At 36.2% G+C, this 14,973-nt stretch overlaps 1 protein-coding gene and 1 pseudogene across 14 annotated transcripts in view; both read right to left on the bottom strand.

The window, feature by feature from the left end:
* Positions 1 to 267: 267 nt before the first annotated feature.
* The window catches only part of WDPCP (WD repeat containing planar cell polarity effector), a 729,520-nt gene continuing 714,814 nt past the window's right edge, over positions 268 to 14,973 (bottom strand). For 7 of the 14 annotated variants that reach the window (XM_054678456.2, XM_016948623.4, XM_016948620.4 and 4 more), the window contains 2 exons: positions 14,627 to 14,871; positions 268 to 1,306 (listed from right to left, as the gene is read on the bottom strand). In XM_054678456.2, coding sequence (XP_054534431.1) covers positions 1,238 to 1,306; positions 14,627 to 14,871 — 314 coding nt within the window. In that variant the 3' untranslated portion in view covers positions 268 to 1,237. Of the gene's footprint in view, positions 1,307 to 14,600; positions 14,872 to 14,973 lie in introns of those variants that run through there. The other 7 variants (XR_010149488.1, XM_063789783.1, XM_001163097.7 and 4 more) reach the window with 2 other exon arrangements.
* Positions 11,883 to 12,061, bottom strand: ELP1P (endozepine-like peptide 1 pseudogene; annotated as a pseudogene).

Raw genomic sequence — 14,973 nt, 5'->3', positions numbered from 1 at the left:
TAGCCATCCCACAGATTTCCTTAGTTATTATTTTTTGAAGATTCATAGCATATCGTTTATCCTTTACTGTTTGGTTTTTTTTGCCATTTAAAGTACTCTTAAATTGCTTTTGTTAGGCTTTGACAAAGAGAAACTGTGATGTGGTTTTACTCTGCCTTCCAACCAGCTCTCGGAAGACCTATAATTTTTGTACTTAGAAAAATTAATAAAGATATTTCTACTTTAGAAGGTAGAATATAAAGTTTTCAAAAAATAAAATGAGACATATTTGAAAAGTTGTTCACAATATAATAAGTGCAATGAAAATAGCTTGTCAAATTTACAGAGAAAAATGAAACCAATATATTGAGGATTCAGTTTAAAAAATACCACATACAAACATGTTTCCTCAGAATTTATAAAACTTTGTGGAAAACAATGTGGTAATGTATTTTACAATTCTTAAAAATACTTATTTTCTTTCACACAACATTCCAGTTTGTCCTAAGGAAATAACCAGAAATATGTATATATAAACAACAAAAAGACATTAGTATTAATATAAACCTTAAACTGAAAAGTGATTAAAATGTTAATCAACAGATAAATGTTTAAGTGTAATTACAAAATGCTCATTACAAAAAACAGGATAGTAAACTATACATATTATGTGACCCTAGTTTTATAAGAAAAATATATTTATAATAAAGGACAATGAAAGGAAGCACACATTTTTAATTTTATTTTGTAATAACTTACGTAATTTTTTCAAATGTTCCATCATGAATATATATTCTTAAATTTAGAGGAAAAATAATAAGATTAAGAGATATCTGTTCTCCGATGGTTCTAGAGCTGGGAAGGGGTGCAGTGGAAGAAAGGTTGGTTAATGGGTATAAAATAATTAGATGGAAGGAAAAAGTGCTAGGGTTGTATAGCACAGTAGCATGACTATAGTTAACAATAATCCCACTGGGCCTTGTGTTTAAGAGCAGGGTCTCTGAAGCCATCCTTGTTGAAGACAGTTTTGCCCCAGGGGATATCACAGAGTATTTGTGGGCATGAAATGATTGTATTTATAAATTTGCGCAACAGACTTGATCTTTGACCTTTTGGTGATCTTCTTGCCTATGGCACCTGTCACTTTGTAGGGACAGTGGTCAATTCCAGACACCAGAGATACGGTTGTAGGGGTGATCTGAAGTGCCGTCATCGATGTTCTACATGATGATGTGTTGGCTTTGAGTCCAGAGTAGCATCAGGCCAGGACCAGCACCACTCTCCCAGGTTTCACAAACTTGCCCATTTCGACAACAACCAAGTAGGCCTACATCAGAAAGGAAGAAAGGGCACTTCTGCTAACTGTATATTTCAAAAAAGTTAGAAGATTTGAGATGTTCCCAAAACAAATTATAAATGTTTGAGGTAATAGATATCCTAATTACCCTGATTTGATCATTGCACATTGTATGCATGTATAAAACTATCATATGTACTCCATACATTTGTATAATTATCAATAAACAAATTTAAGATATATATTGCATATGAAAGAAATAAAAAGAAATGAATGCAAACTTAAGTATTCATAAGAGGATAAAAATATGAGTTTAAAGTGATAAGATAGCAAAAATGGTAAGACAATAATGTATGCTAAGATTAATCAATATAAGCCAATTAAAACCAGAAGGTAAAAGATTGAATAATAAAGTGATACAATGTTTAAATAATATAATAAAATAATCTAATATTAATGAATTTTAAAAACAAAATCACACTAAACTGGAAGAAGTAAATAAGGTAGATACCCAGATTAAATCTTCACATTAACATTCTGTAAGAATGAGAATAAAAAGAGTTTTCTGAGCTGAGGAAGTTTCATAGCTTTAGTGACTGTCTGAAGATTGCTGAGAGGTAGAAGACAATATCTATTTAATGGTGCCATTTTCCCCTGGTTTCTCACACTTGAAAAAGCAGCAGCTCTTAGATATTTTAAAAGGAATATAAGGAGTTTTGGGGTTGTTTCTTTGTTGTCATGTTTTTGGAAGTTCTTAGTTACGGTCTCATCGTGACCATCTCAGAATGATAGCCTCAGACCCAGAGTCTACATGACTTCTGGCTCTCCCACACGTACTTAAGTGTTCATGTTCTAATTCCAAATCCCCAAGAAAGAGTATCTAATTGCTTCAGTCATTTATGTTCTGGGGACAGGGTTGGGAGTGAAGGAACAGGGTCAAATAGTACAAAGGATCTGTTCCTTCCAGGGTTATAAGCAGGACAGATTCTTAAAGAAGAAATTATTGGCATCTCTGATACATGTTGTGAATAATTTTAATTTTTATATGTAATGTGAATAATCACAGATAAAGCAAAGGATTTTTTTTTTAAGTCTCAGTGTCTTCCACTGTACTTGTGAATTATGTGAACACAGTAATGGTAGCTTCATAGAGTGGTCACAAAATGAGAACATATTGATGTCTAGATAGAATTATCTTAAGTAAATCTCTGGATTGAAGATTTCAGCATGTTCTCACTTATTTGTGGGATCTAAAAATCATGTCAATTGAACTCACGAACACAGAGAGTAGTAGGATGGTTACCAGATGCTGGGAAGCGTAGTAGGAGGTTAGGGAGGAAGTAGGGATGGTTAATAGGTACAAAAAAAAAAATAGAAAGAATGAATAAGACCTACTATTTGATAGCACAATTGGGTGACTATAGTCAATAATAACTTAAATTTATTTTTTAAATAACCTAAATAATGTAATTTGATTATTTGTAACTCAAAGAATAAATGCTTGAGGGGATACATACCCCATTTGTATGATGTGCTTATTTCACATTGCATGCCTGTATCAAAACATCTCATGTACCCTGTAAATATATACATCTACTCTGTACCCTCAAAAATTTTAAAAAGTTTAAAAAAATTATAAAATGTTATCAAATGATGATTTTAATTCTACCCCATAAAATTAAATAAGCATTGTATTTCACCTTTTAAAATAAGTCCATTCATGCTATGTAGATATTAAAACTAAATATTTTAGGAAAATTGCTTTTGTTCTATGTACATGTTTAGCATTACTTCCTGTGTAATTTTAAAATCTGAAATTCTTCTAGCATACAGAGTAAGTAGATTATGATATATTGAAGGATTAAGCTTCACTGTCTTGTGTCAGATTAATCTCTCATACATAGATTGTCACTTGACCTGATAGAAATATGACTGTAATTCACCAAAAAATTCAATGGATAAGTAACCATTTCATTATTTTATGTAGAATGAAGAATGTATGCTTCTTGACTGATTGTATAATTCTCCAAATTAAATTTAAATAAACCTCATAATCACGCATTTTTCTCAGAGTTTCATAAGGATTCATGGAAAAGGTATCTCTGATAGCTTATGTGGTGAAATAGAACAATATAAATATTCTGTGATTCTTCCCACTTTATTAGGCTTAAAGTGTGTTAAAGTTACTGAATGAGGATAATTTTGTATTTTTATATAAAAGTTTCTGCATTATTTTAAACTTAAATTTTCTCATGAAACAAGTACAGATAAACTTTTGCATTTAAACAAAATAGTTAATACTATGAGAACATTACTCCATTTGCTTATATGTTTTTGAATGAAATAGGTAAAATTATATGCATATAAATGAATGTTAAAAGGGAGTGTGAAAAATAAAGATAGCAGTGAGGATTATAGTTTGAAATTAATGTATATTTAATAGTTAAAGGAAATTTAAATAAAGTAAAGCAATGTGTTTTTGTCCTAACGAGAGGTTGCATGAAAGAATTTAAATGTATCATATTTAGGTAAATAGTTCAGCTATAGAGCAGAAATATTAACATAAAAAATTAATTAAAAAGTTGAAAATAAATAGGTGGGCACAGTGGCTCACGCCTGTAATCCCAGCACTTTGGGAGGCTGAGGCAGGAGGATAGTTTGAGTTCAGAAGTTTAAGACCAGCCTGGGTAACATAGTGAGACCCTGTCTCTATAAAAAAATTAAAAATTAGTCAGGTGTGGTGGCATGCACCTATAGTCCCAGCTTCTCAGGAGGCTAAGCCGGGAGAACTGTGTGAGCCTGGGAGGTGAGGCTGCAGTGAGCTGTGGTCGTGCCACTGCACTCCAGCCTGAGTGACAAAGCAAGACTCTGTCTCAAAAAAAAAGTTAAAAGTATTAATAAACTTTTACATAACACATGAACAATATTATGTAATTTATGTTAAAATCATTGTAAGAGGATAAAGGAATACTGCTTTTTTCGAAAAGTTGAGAATAAAAGTAGAATACTGAACTAGATTGTTAAAATCTGATTTTTAAAATGAATTGTATTTTAAACATCATGACTTGTTTTTTACAAGACCTAATTTTTTTTTTTAGACGGAGTCTCACTCCGTCACCCAGGCTGGAGTGCAGTGGCATGATCTCGGCTCACTGCAACCTCCACCTCCTGGGTTCAAGCGATTCTCCTGTCTCAGCCTCCTGAGTAGTAAACTTCATGACTTATTTTTTATAAGACCTAATTTTTTTTTAGACAAGAGTCTTGCTCTGTCACCCAGGGTGGAGTGCAGTGGCATGATCTCGGCTCACTGCAACCTCCACCTCCTAGGTTCAAGCGATCCTCCTGCCTCAGCCTCCCGAGTAGCTGGGACTACAGGCACATGCCGTCACACCCAGCTAATTTTTGTATTTTTAGTAGAGATGGGGTTTCACCATATTGGCCAGGCTGGTCTCGAACTCCTGACCTTGTGATCCACCAGCCTCAGCCTCCCAAAGTGCTGGGATTACAGGCATGAGCCACCGCGCCTGGCAAGAGCTAATTTTTTAGAGCAGTTTTAAGTTCACAACAAAGTTGAGAGGAAGGTACAGAGATTTCCCATATATGTACTGTCCCCACAGATGCAATAGCTTCCCCCCATCAACATCCCCCACCAGAATGGTGTCTTTGTTACAGATGATGACTCTCCATTGATGTATCATCACCCAAAGTCCATAGGTTATATTAGGGTTTACTCTTGATGTTGTACATTCTCTGGGTCTTGACAAATGTATGATGAGCTGTATCTACTCTATCGTATCATATAAAATAGTTTTACTGCCCTAAGAATCCTCTGTGCTCCACCTGTTCATCCCTCCTTTTCCTGTAACCCCTGGAACCCACTGATCTTTTTATTGTCTTCATAGTTTTCCAGAGTCCCCTTTTCCAGAATGTCATATTGATGGAATCATACATTATGTAGCCATTTCAGATTGACTTCTTTCACTTGGTATTATGCATTTAAGGTTTCTTCATGTCTTTTCATGGCTTGATAGCTAATTTATTTTAGTGTTGAATAATACTCCATTATTTGGATGTACTACAGTTTATCCATTCACCTACTGAAGGGCATCTTGATTGCTTCCAAGTTTTGTTACTTATGAATAAAACTTTGATAAACATCCATGTGCAGCTTTTGTGTGGACATAAATTTTCCATTCTTTTGGATAAATACCAAGGAGCTCAATTGCTGAATGATATATATGGTAAGAGTATGTCTAGTTTTGTTGAGAAACCACAAAACTTTCTTCCAAACTGCCTGTACCATTTTGTGTTCCCATGTGCAATAAATGATATTTCTTGTTCCACCTCCCTGCTAGCATTTGGTGCTATCAATGTTCTGGATTTTGGCCATTCTAATAAGTGTGCAGTGGTTACCTTCTTTTTTAATTTGCATTTCCCTCATGACATATGATGTGGAGCATCTTTTCATATGCTTTTTTTTGCATCTCTATGTCTTCTTTGGTGAGAAGTCTGTTAAGGTCTTTGGTCCTTTTCTTTTTTTTGAGATGGAGTCTCGCTCTGTCGCCCAGGCTGGAGTATAGTGGTGCGATCTCAGCTCACTGCCAGCTCCGCCTCCCGGGTTCACGCCATTCTCCTACCTCAGTCTCCTGAGTAGCTGGGACTACAGGTGCCCGCCACCACGCCCAGCTAATTTTTTGTATTTTTAGTAGAGATGGCGTTTCACCGTGTCAGCCAGGATGGTGGTCCATTTTTTAATTGGGTTGTTTTCTTATTTTTGAGTTTTGGGAATTCTTTGTATATTTTGGATAATAGTCCTTTATGAGATAGGTCTTTTGCAAATATTTTCTCCTAGTCTGTGACCATGTTTTCATTCTCTTGGCAGTGTCTTTTGTAGAGCAGAAATGTTTAATTTTAATGAAATCCAGCTAATTGACTCTTTTCTTTTATAAATCATGTCTTCAGTGTCACATCTAAAAAGTCATCACCAAATCTAAGGTCATCTAGATTTTCTCCTGTTATCTTCTAGGAGTTTTATAGTTTTGTATTCTACATTAAGGCTTGTGATACATTTTGAGTTAATTTTTGTGAAGGTCTTCCTCTAAATTTATCTTTTTTTTTTTTAATAAGAGAAATCTCGTTCTTGTCCCCCAAGTTTGAGTGCAATGGCTTGATCTCAGCTCACTGCAATCTCCGCCTCCTGGGTTCAAATGATTCTCCTGCCTCTGCCTCCCAAGTAGCTGGGATTAAGGCGCCTGCCACCACGCCCAGCTAATTTTTGTATTTTTTTTAGTAGAGATGGGGTTTCACCATGTTGGCCAGGCTGGTCTCGAACTCCTGACCTCAGGTGATCCGCCCACCTCGGTCTCCCAAAGTGCTGGGATTACAGGCGTGAGCCACTGCACCCGGCCCAGATTCATCTTTTGCATGTGGGTGTCCATTGTTCCAACATCATTTATTGAAAAGGCTATATATATATATATATATATATATTTTTTTTTTTTTTTTACAATGTATTGCCTTTGCTCCTTTGTCAAAGATTAGGTGACTGTATTTAGTGGCTCCGTTTCTGTGCTCTCTATTCTATTCCATTGACCTATTTCTCCTTCACCAGTACCACACTGTCTTGATTATTGTAGTGTTACAGTAAGTCTTTAAGTTGAGTAGTGTCAGTCCTCTAACTTTATGCCCCTTCAATATTGTATTGGCTATTCTGAGTCTTTTGCCTCTGCATATAAACATTAGAATTGGTTTGTTCATGTTTACAAAATAACTTGTTGGGATTTTGATTGGGATGGCATTGAATTTATAGATCAAGTTGGAAAAACTGATGTCTTGATAATATTAAGTCTTCCTATCTATGAATATGGAATATCTTCCAATTTATTTATAGTTTTCCTCATATAGATCTTGTAAATATTTTGTTAGAGTTATACCTAAGTATTTCAGTTTTTTGGTGCTTATGTAAATGGTATCGTGTTTTTTATTTCAAATTGCACTTGTTCATTGCTGGTATATAGGAAAGCAATTGACCTTTGTATATTAGCTTTGTATCCTGCAATCTTGCTATAATTGCTTATTCCAGATTTCTTGTGAATTCTTTTGGATTTTCTTCCATGATTTTTTTTAAAAAAGCAAATTGGTAGTTACGTAACTAGGGTTATAGTTGTAGATTATTAAAATATAGAAATATTCTTAGCAAAATCTTGCTACTTCTGAAAGTCAGCTTTTTTGGAGTTATTTTAGGAGAGAGCAGATCTCAGTGAATTTCAGTCTTCAAAGTCATATTAAGGAAAAACTATATGTTACATATATATTTCTCAAAATTGTGATAAATACACATAACATATAATTTACCATCTTACCCATTTTAAGTGTACAGCTTAGTGGGCTATGTATATTCACACTGCTGTGCAGCCAACCTCCAGAACTTTTTTTATCTTGCAAAACTGGAACTCTCTATCAATTAAATAACAACTCACAATTTTCCTCTCCCCTCATCCCCTGGCAACTACCATTCTATTTTTGTTTTTATGAATTTGACTATTTTGGATACCTCGTATAGGTGGAATCATAAAATATTTGTCTTTTTGTGACTAACTTATTTCACTTAGCATAATATATTCAAGGTTCATGTATGTTGTAGCATGTGTCACAATTTACTTCCTTTTTTAGGCTCAATGTTCTAGTGTGTGTGTGTGTGTGTGTGTGTGTGTGTGTGTGTACAGACATACATAAGCACCACATTTTGTTTATGTATCTGTCGGTGGACATTTGGGTTCTTTTTGCCTTTTGGCCATTGTGAATAACAATACTGTTATTAATATGGGTGTACAAATATCTATTTGAGTCACTGCTTAAAATTCTTTTGGCTATATACCGGAAGTGGAATTGTTGGATCATAAGATCTTTGTATTTTCAATTTTTTGAGGAATGAACGTACTGTTTTCTGTAATGGCCGTGCAATTTTAACTTTCTATCAACAGTGTATAAATGTTCTACATCCCTGGTAACACTTGTTATTTTCTTTCTTTCTTTTATAATGTAATAGCCATCCTAAGGTATGTAAAGTAGTATGTGATTGTGGTTTTGATTTTCATTTCCACTAGCGACTACATTAGCAATGTTGAGCATTATTTCATGTGCTCATTGGCCATTTGTATATCTTCTTTGGAGAAATGTCTGTTCAAGTTCTTTGCCCATTTAAAAATATTTTGCTATTTTTTGTGTGAGTTGTAGGAGTTCTTTATATAGTCTAGATATTAAGCCCTTATCAGATATGACTTGCAAATGTTTTCTTCCATTTCATAGACTGCTTTTTCAATCTGCTGGTAGTGTCCTTTGATGCACAGAAGTTTTTGATTTGGAGTCCAGTTTATCTATTTTTACTTTTGTTGCTGGGCTTTATATCCAAGAAATCATCACCAAATCAAATGTAAAGAAGTTTTCCTTGTGTTTTCTTCTAATAGTTTTATATTTTTAGGTCTTATGTTTGGGTCTTTGATCAATTTTGAGTTATTTTTGTATATGGCATAAGGTAAGGGTCCAACTTCATTCTTTTGCATGTGGATATCCAGTTTTCCCAGCAGCAGCATATGTTGAAAAGACTGCCCTTTCCCTCCCCATTTAATGGTCTTGGCACCCTCATCAAAAATAATTTGACCATATACTCTAAGGTTTATTTCTTGGCTCTGTATTTCTTCAATTGGTCTATATGTCTGTTTGTATATATATATATATTTAAATAATATAATTAATTAATTAGTATTTTCTTTCTGTTTCTTTTTTTCTTTTTTTCATAGAGAGTCTCACGCTGTCACCCAGCCTAGAGTGCAGTGGTGCGATCTTGGCTCACTGCAACCTCCACCTCCTGGGTTCAAGCAATTCTCCTGCCTCAGCCTCCATGAGTAGTTGAGACTACAGGCGCGCACCACATGCCCAACTAATTTTTGTATTTTTAGTAGAAATGGGGTTTCGCCATGTTGGCCAGGCTGTTCTTGAACACCTGACCTCAGGTGATCTGCTCACCTCGGCCTCCCAATGTGCTGGAATTACAGGCGTGAGCCACCATGCCTGGCCAATTAGTATGTTTTAAAATAAAGTCTTAGTTGTAAATTTGATAGTCTTTACTAATGTAGAAATGGTGAAACTTCACCTACATTCTCTTAGGGTCCTGACTGGGCCCAATAACTAAACTGATATAAGTTAGATTAACGGGAGAAAAGCATGCACATTTATTCAATATAAGTTTTATGTGGCATGGGAGCCTTCATAAAGAAATGAAGAACTGAAGAAGCTGTTAGAGTCAATTACTTAAATACTGAATTGGACAAAGAACAGTAAGTTGGGAAAATGTGATAAGGCAAAGGGGATTAGGCTAGGATAGCTAATTGTGTAGGTAAGTAGCCAGGAAGATAAGCGTTGGTGTAACTAGGTTTGTTTGTACAGTATTCCTTTGGCCTCAGCTTTTTGTCCTCCATGGTAAGAATGTTGCATCTTTTATATAGGAATTTCATTTCTTGCCTTAGGAACCAGCATGAATGTCATAGCGATCTTTTTTTCACCTGCTGTTTTTCAAGTGCTCTATTAACTTAAATAGTTAATATGCCAGAATGGTATAATTTTTTTCATTAGTGAGTCCTGAGATTTTCTTTTCTTTTCACAGTAACCATAGAAAAATCTTGCTCCTACCCCATCTGCATCAGTCCCATTTCCCCTGCATCCTATAGGTAACGACGTCATAAGGAAATACACATATATAAATCCTATTGTTTCTCCTTTTTTAAACTTAATCTATCTTACAGTTACTTTTTACTGTCCTAATTACAGCACATTTTTACTTTTTAGGTTCTATGATTTGAAGAGTGGTATGGCTATGTATTACAGCTTGTAAGTTGTTACCATATTTTGGAGCAAAATGTATTATTATTTTTACTATTTACATTTAACATGAATCATGATCCTAAAAGCATCAAAGTGTCTTCATAACATCCTACAAAGAAGACAGAACAGCACTGCTGTTCTACACTGTGGCTCTTGCCCAGTCTACAGTTACAAGAAATAGTTCTTTAGTTGTTGTGATGCCCTGGGTAGGCTTCATTCTTAAGTAATGTACTTTGTCTATAGTAACTCCCTGCAAATATGTATATGTGAACAGAATATCTTGAAGATACATGGTGAGGTTTGGTTGCCTTTGTTCTCTGAAGTCTTTTTTTTTTTTTTTTTTGGAGATGGAGTCTCACTTTGTCGCCCAGGCTGGAGGCCAGTGGCATGATCTCGGCTCACTGCAACCTCTGCCTTCTGGCTTCAAGCGATTCTCCTGCCCCAGCCTCCCAAGTAGCTGGGAGTACAGGCACGTGCCACCAGGCCCAGCTAATTTTTTTTTTTTTGCATTTTTAGTAGAGACGGGGTTTCACCATGTTAGCCAGGATGGTCTCAATCTCCTGACCTCGTGATCCATCCACCCTGGCCTCCCAAAGTGCTAGGATTACAGGCATAAGCCACCATGCCCGGTCTGTTCTCTGAAGTCTTTACAGTTGTTGTTTCTATTATTGTTCCCAGCAAGAACTGGAACTGACCTGATGTCATGATCTATGAATATAATTTTTAATTAAGGAAGAAGTACCAGGAAATCTCATGTCACTATAGACCTGCTTCGCTGAATACCATTTAGCAGTCTATACTCCAGCCACCAGGCATATTGGTTGTGCAATGATGCCTCCACGATAACTAACAGTGAGGAGTAGAAGTTGGGCTTAGACACTCTGGCTCTTGCATAGGTCGAGGGGTATGTTGTGTTCTTGTAACAAATCCCACATATACATACATATGCATATTGTTCCACAAACATCCCCAAGCAGAAACCAGAGTTAGGGGCAGAATAACCTCAAGAAAATTTTGGTTGCTAGGCCATAGATGAGTCTTTCTGAGGCTGGTATTTTGACACTATGTGCTCCATTGTTTCTCATCTGCTGTATTGTGCTGCATCAATTGTTTCACCACATTATCACTAAAAACTTGGTCTCCCTAAAAACATTAACTTCTTAGGGCCTGTGTGCCAATGGGGCCTTTTGGACTTGACTTCAGCTTTTTGGAGGACAGAGTCCCTTTCCCCTTATAGTGTTGGGTTATTAGTGAATCAACCCTGAAGAGGTAAAGGGTTGGAGCCTCAGCCTCCCAAGAGGCTGTCACTGGAGAATGGTCTCACTGACCTCAGCCCTTGGGCATTTCCATAGCACATTTTCCCCCTAACCCCTCTACTCCTGCCAAATGCCTACCTAACTCTTATAATAGGAAAGCTGGGAACTCCACTCAAAACCATACAAAAAACCAGTTTGTACATTTGGACACCTCCCGAGCACTCACAGTCACTGTGTTTCTCTTTTCCAGCAGCAGACAGTCACTCTCATGCAGTTTAAGTGATTTATTGATGTCTCAGCTAAACTTGCTTTTGTTTCAGGACATTTCAGCCATCAAGGTTTTTAAGGAAGAGCATTCTGTACCAGAGGAGCCATGCTGCTTCCTTGTGTTTGCTAATGTGTCCTTAGCCAGCCTCATTCTTCTTCAGCTTTTCTACTTTGGCAACATAGATCCTCATGGTGTCCATCTTAGACATTCCTTTGTTCACATTCCATGCCTCCTACTTGGCCTTGGCTTTCACATCTGAGGCTGAAGGGGCAGGGATGTTGCAGTCGCTCTGGGTGGGCTGTTTGCAGAAGCTATACACCAGCAGTTTTCTCCTGATCGCACACAGTACCCTTCAGCTGCTTGAGGGCAGTGTGGGCCAGCTCAAACTCCACTTGGCACATTGTGGGAGGGGAGGCCAGGTCCCTCTGTCCTTTCTAGGTGACACCTGGTGCTAGAAGGCTCATCAGGTTTCTTCATCGATAGAGTAGGGATGATGATGATGATGATGATGTATCTTCCTCACTGAGTTTCATTGAGAATCCCTATGTAGGTACAGGGCTATGTGTGTTGTAGCACTGATCAAACTCTCAGTAGAGAGTGGTATAATTATAACTCCTTAACAAACATTTCAAGATACTAAGAAGAAAGTATAATACCAAGTTTTGGTTACACAGCCTTTTAATGAAGCAAAAACTTTTAGACATTAGCATTCCAAGCAAAGTTTATTCTAGCAATAAGACACAATGTGACAGCTAATATAAATTACTGTGGAAATTACCTCAGATCTGAGAAATCTGGAAAATAGTTGAAAAAGCTCATGGGTCTATTCCTAAAGGACAACCTGTGAACCTGTCAGTGCTAGGACAGATACTACCTAGCTGTTCCTGCCTATACCATTCTTCTTACTTTAGAGCTATGGTAGCCCCTTCATAATCCTTTCAGGTTCTAGCAAAGGAGGAATATCAATTTAATTAATATTCTCAGATTTACAACATCTGGGAAATAACAGCATTTATAAATCATGGACATTATCAAAGATCATTCATAATATATTCTTACTATCTAAACTTGGTTTTCTGTACATTTAATTTTTCTAGAGGTATGTGAAGTGGGGAAAATGGGTACTTTAAGAACTATGATTTGTTTAATTTTCACCTACATAACTGGCAAACGTTTTCATTATTATTATCATTATGTAGAAAAACATAGATGTATCAATATCCATATTTTATCTTTAATATCTCACAGGAAAGGTATTTTGGGTTAATGACTATTTACCCAGAAAATCTGGAGAAAATTCTGCAATCTTGACAAAACCCTATTTTTTTAAATACAATTTTTTCTCTAAAAATTAGTTAACTTTTGATTATCTGTGTGATAAAGAAGGTTGGGAATAGGAGAATGAAAATTTGCTGGTAACTCAGTTTGGCTTACATGTTATGCATTATTAAAATTTTTTCAGAGCAATAACAAAATGAAAAATCTAATTTGAGTTTCACCTTTTTTTGTCATACCCTCTGGTAGAGGTACAGATAAATGGGAAGTAGAAAGAAAAATTTGAAGTATAAAAGCCTTCAGTCTGATTAACTTTGAACTCTAAGATTTAATTATGTAATGTAATTATTGTCTAATATTAAACAATGTTGATTATTATTATAGATGTCTATAATTTTTTTTTTTTTTGCGACGGAGTCTTACTTTGTCACCCAGGCTGGAGCGTAATGGCGTGACCTCAGCTCACTGCAACCTCCGACCCCCCGGGTTCACGCCATTCTCCTGCTTCAGCCTCCCAAGAAGTTGGGACTACAGGTGCATGCCACCACGCCCGGCTAATTTTTTTTTTTTTTGTATTTTTAGTAGAGACGGGGTTTCACCATGTTGTCTAGGATGGTCTCCATCTCCTGACCTCGTGATTCGCCCGCCTTGGCCTCCCAAAGTGCTGGGATTACAGGTGTGAGCCACCGTGCCTGGCCTATAGATGTCTATAATTGTGAAATATCAGTTATCTGCTAAAGAATGGGTGTCAATAACTGTGAAGGGTATGAGATTTTACCCTACTTACTAGCTAACAAGTTACCACACTATAGTTTCATGGATGCTGTTAGAAGACATGAGACTCCTGAGTCAGAGACAAACGATAGTAACCAGGGTATCGGCATTTTTTTCTTTTCTTTATGGATTCTCTGAGCCCTATTCCTATAGAGCAATGTTAAGAGGGCTAGATGACACCTGCACACTCAATGGGCAGTGTAAAGGAGAGGCATTCTGAGTTTAAAGAACTCAAATCTCATATAAAAGTTGATAAGCATGCCTGCCCCTTTCTCCAGAGGGTAACAGTATCTGTGTTCTAAGGGGCAGTCAGGGCAAATTACTCATAGCAGTAATTCGAGAGAACCATGGAGAATTGTCTTCTAACAATGGATCTGGGCTGAAAAATTTACATAATAAATACTGTATTTGTAATGTAAATTAATAATGTAAACAAGAGCAGAAGAGGACTTTCTTTCTTTTCTTTTCTTTTTCTTTTTTTTTTTTTTTTTGGAGACTGGGTCACTCTCTGTTGCCCAGGTTAGAGTGCAGTGGCGCGATCACAGCTCACTGTAGCCTTGAACTCCTGGGCTCAAGCAATTCTTCTGCCTCAGCTTCACAAGCGTGTACCACCATGCCTGGCTAATTTTTAAAATTTTTTCTAGAGACAGCGTTTCACTATGTTGCACAGGCTAGTCTTGAACTCCTGGGCTCAAGTGATCCTTCAGCCTTGGCCTCCTAAAGCACTGGGACTACAGGCATGAGCACTATGCCTGCCCCCTACTGCCCCTTTTTTAAAGTACCTGGGAGAACAAAGTTTAAATATTCTATTTTTGTAGCACCTAATTAACATACAATTTAAGACACTTTCAAAATTTTACATTATTGAAAATAAGTAGGTTGAAGACTTTTACTTACGATCACTTTGCTGTTATGCTGCATGTTTTTGAAATAATAAAACTTTATTTTGAAAACACTCAACTCAAAACTCTTAACTAATTTATATGATTCATACTGTCTCTTGTTAAAAATCCACACGGGGGATTTTAAGTCTGTATCAGGCCATGAAAAGTTTAGATATGAAGAAGGCAGTTCTCTTTTTTTCTTAATGTTTACACCAGACCAAAGTGAATCATTTTGAGAGAACCACCATCTCTGATTTCCTGCAAATAAACAAATAAAAATAATGTTTAAGCAGAGTAAAAAGTAATTGACTTAACATTTGTATCTTTATTATTTTTAAGTACTTAAAAATAGTGAAACAA

The sequence above is a fragment of the Pan troglodytes genome, chromosome 12 (genome assembly GCF_028858775.2).
Source record: "Pan troglodytes isolate AG18354 chromosome 12, NHGRI_mPanTro3-v2.0_pri, whole genome shotgun sequence".
NCBI lineage: Eukaryota > Metazoa > Chordata > Mammalia > Primates > Hominidae > Pan > Pan troglodytes.
This window is presented reverse-complemented; position numbering and strand designations above follow the sequence as displayed.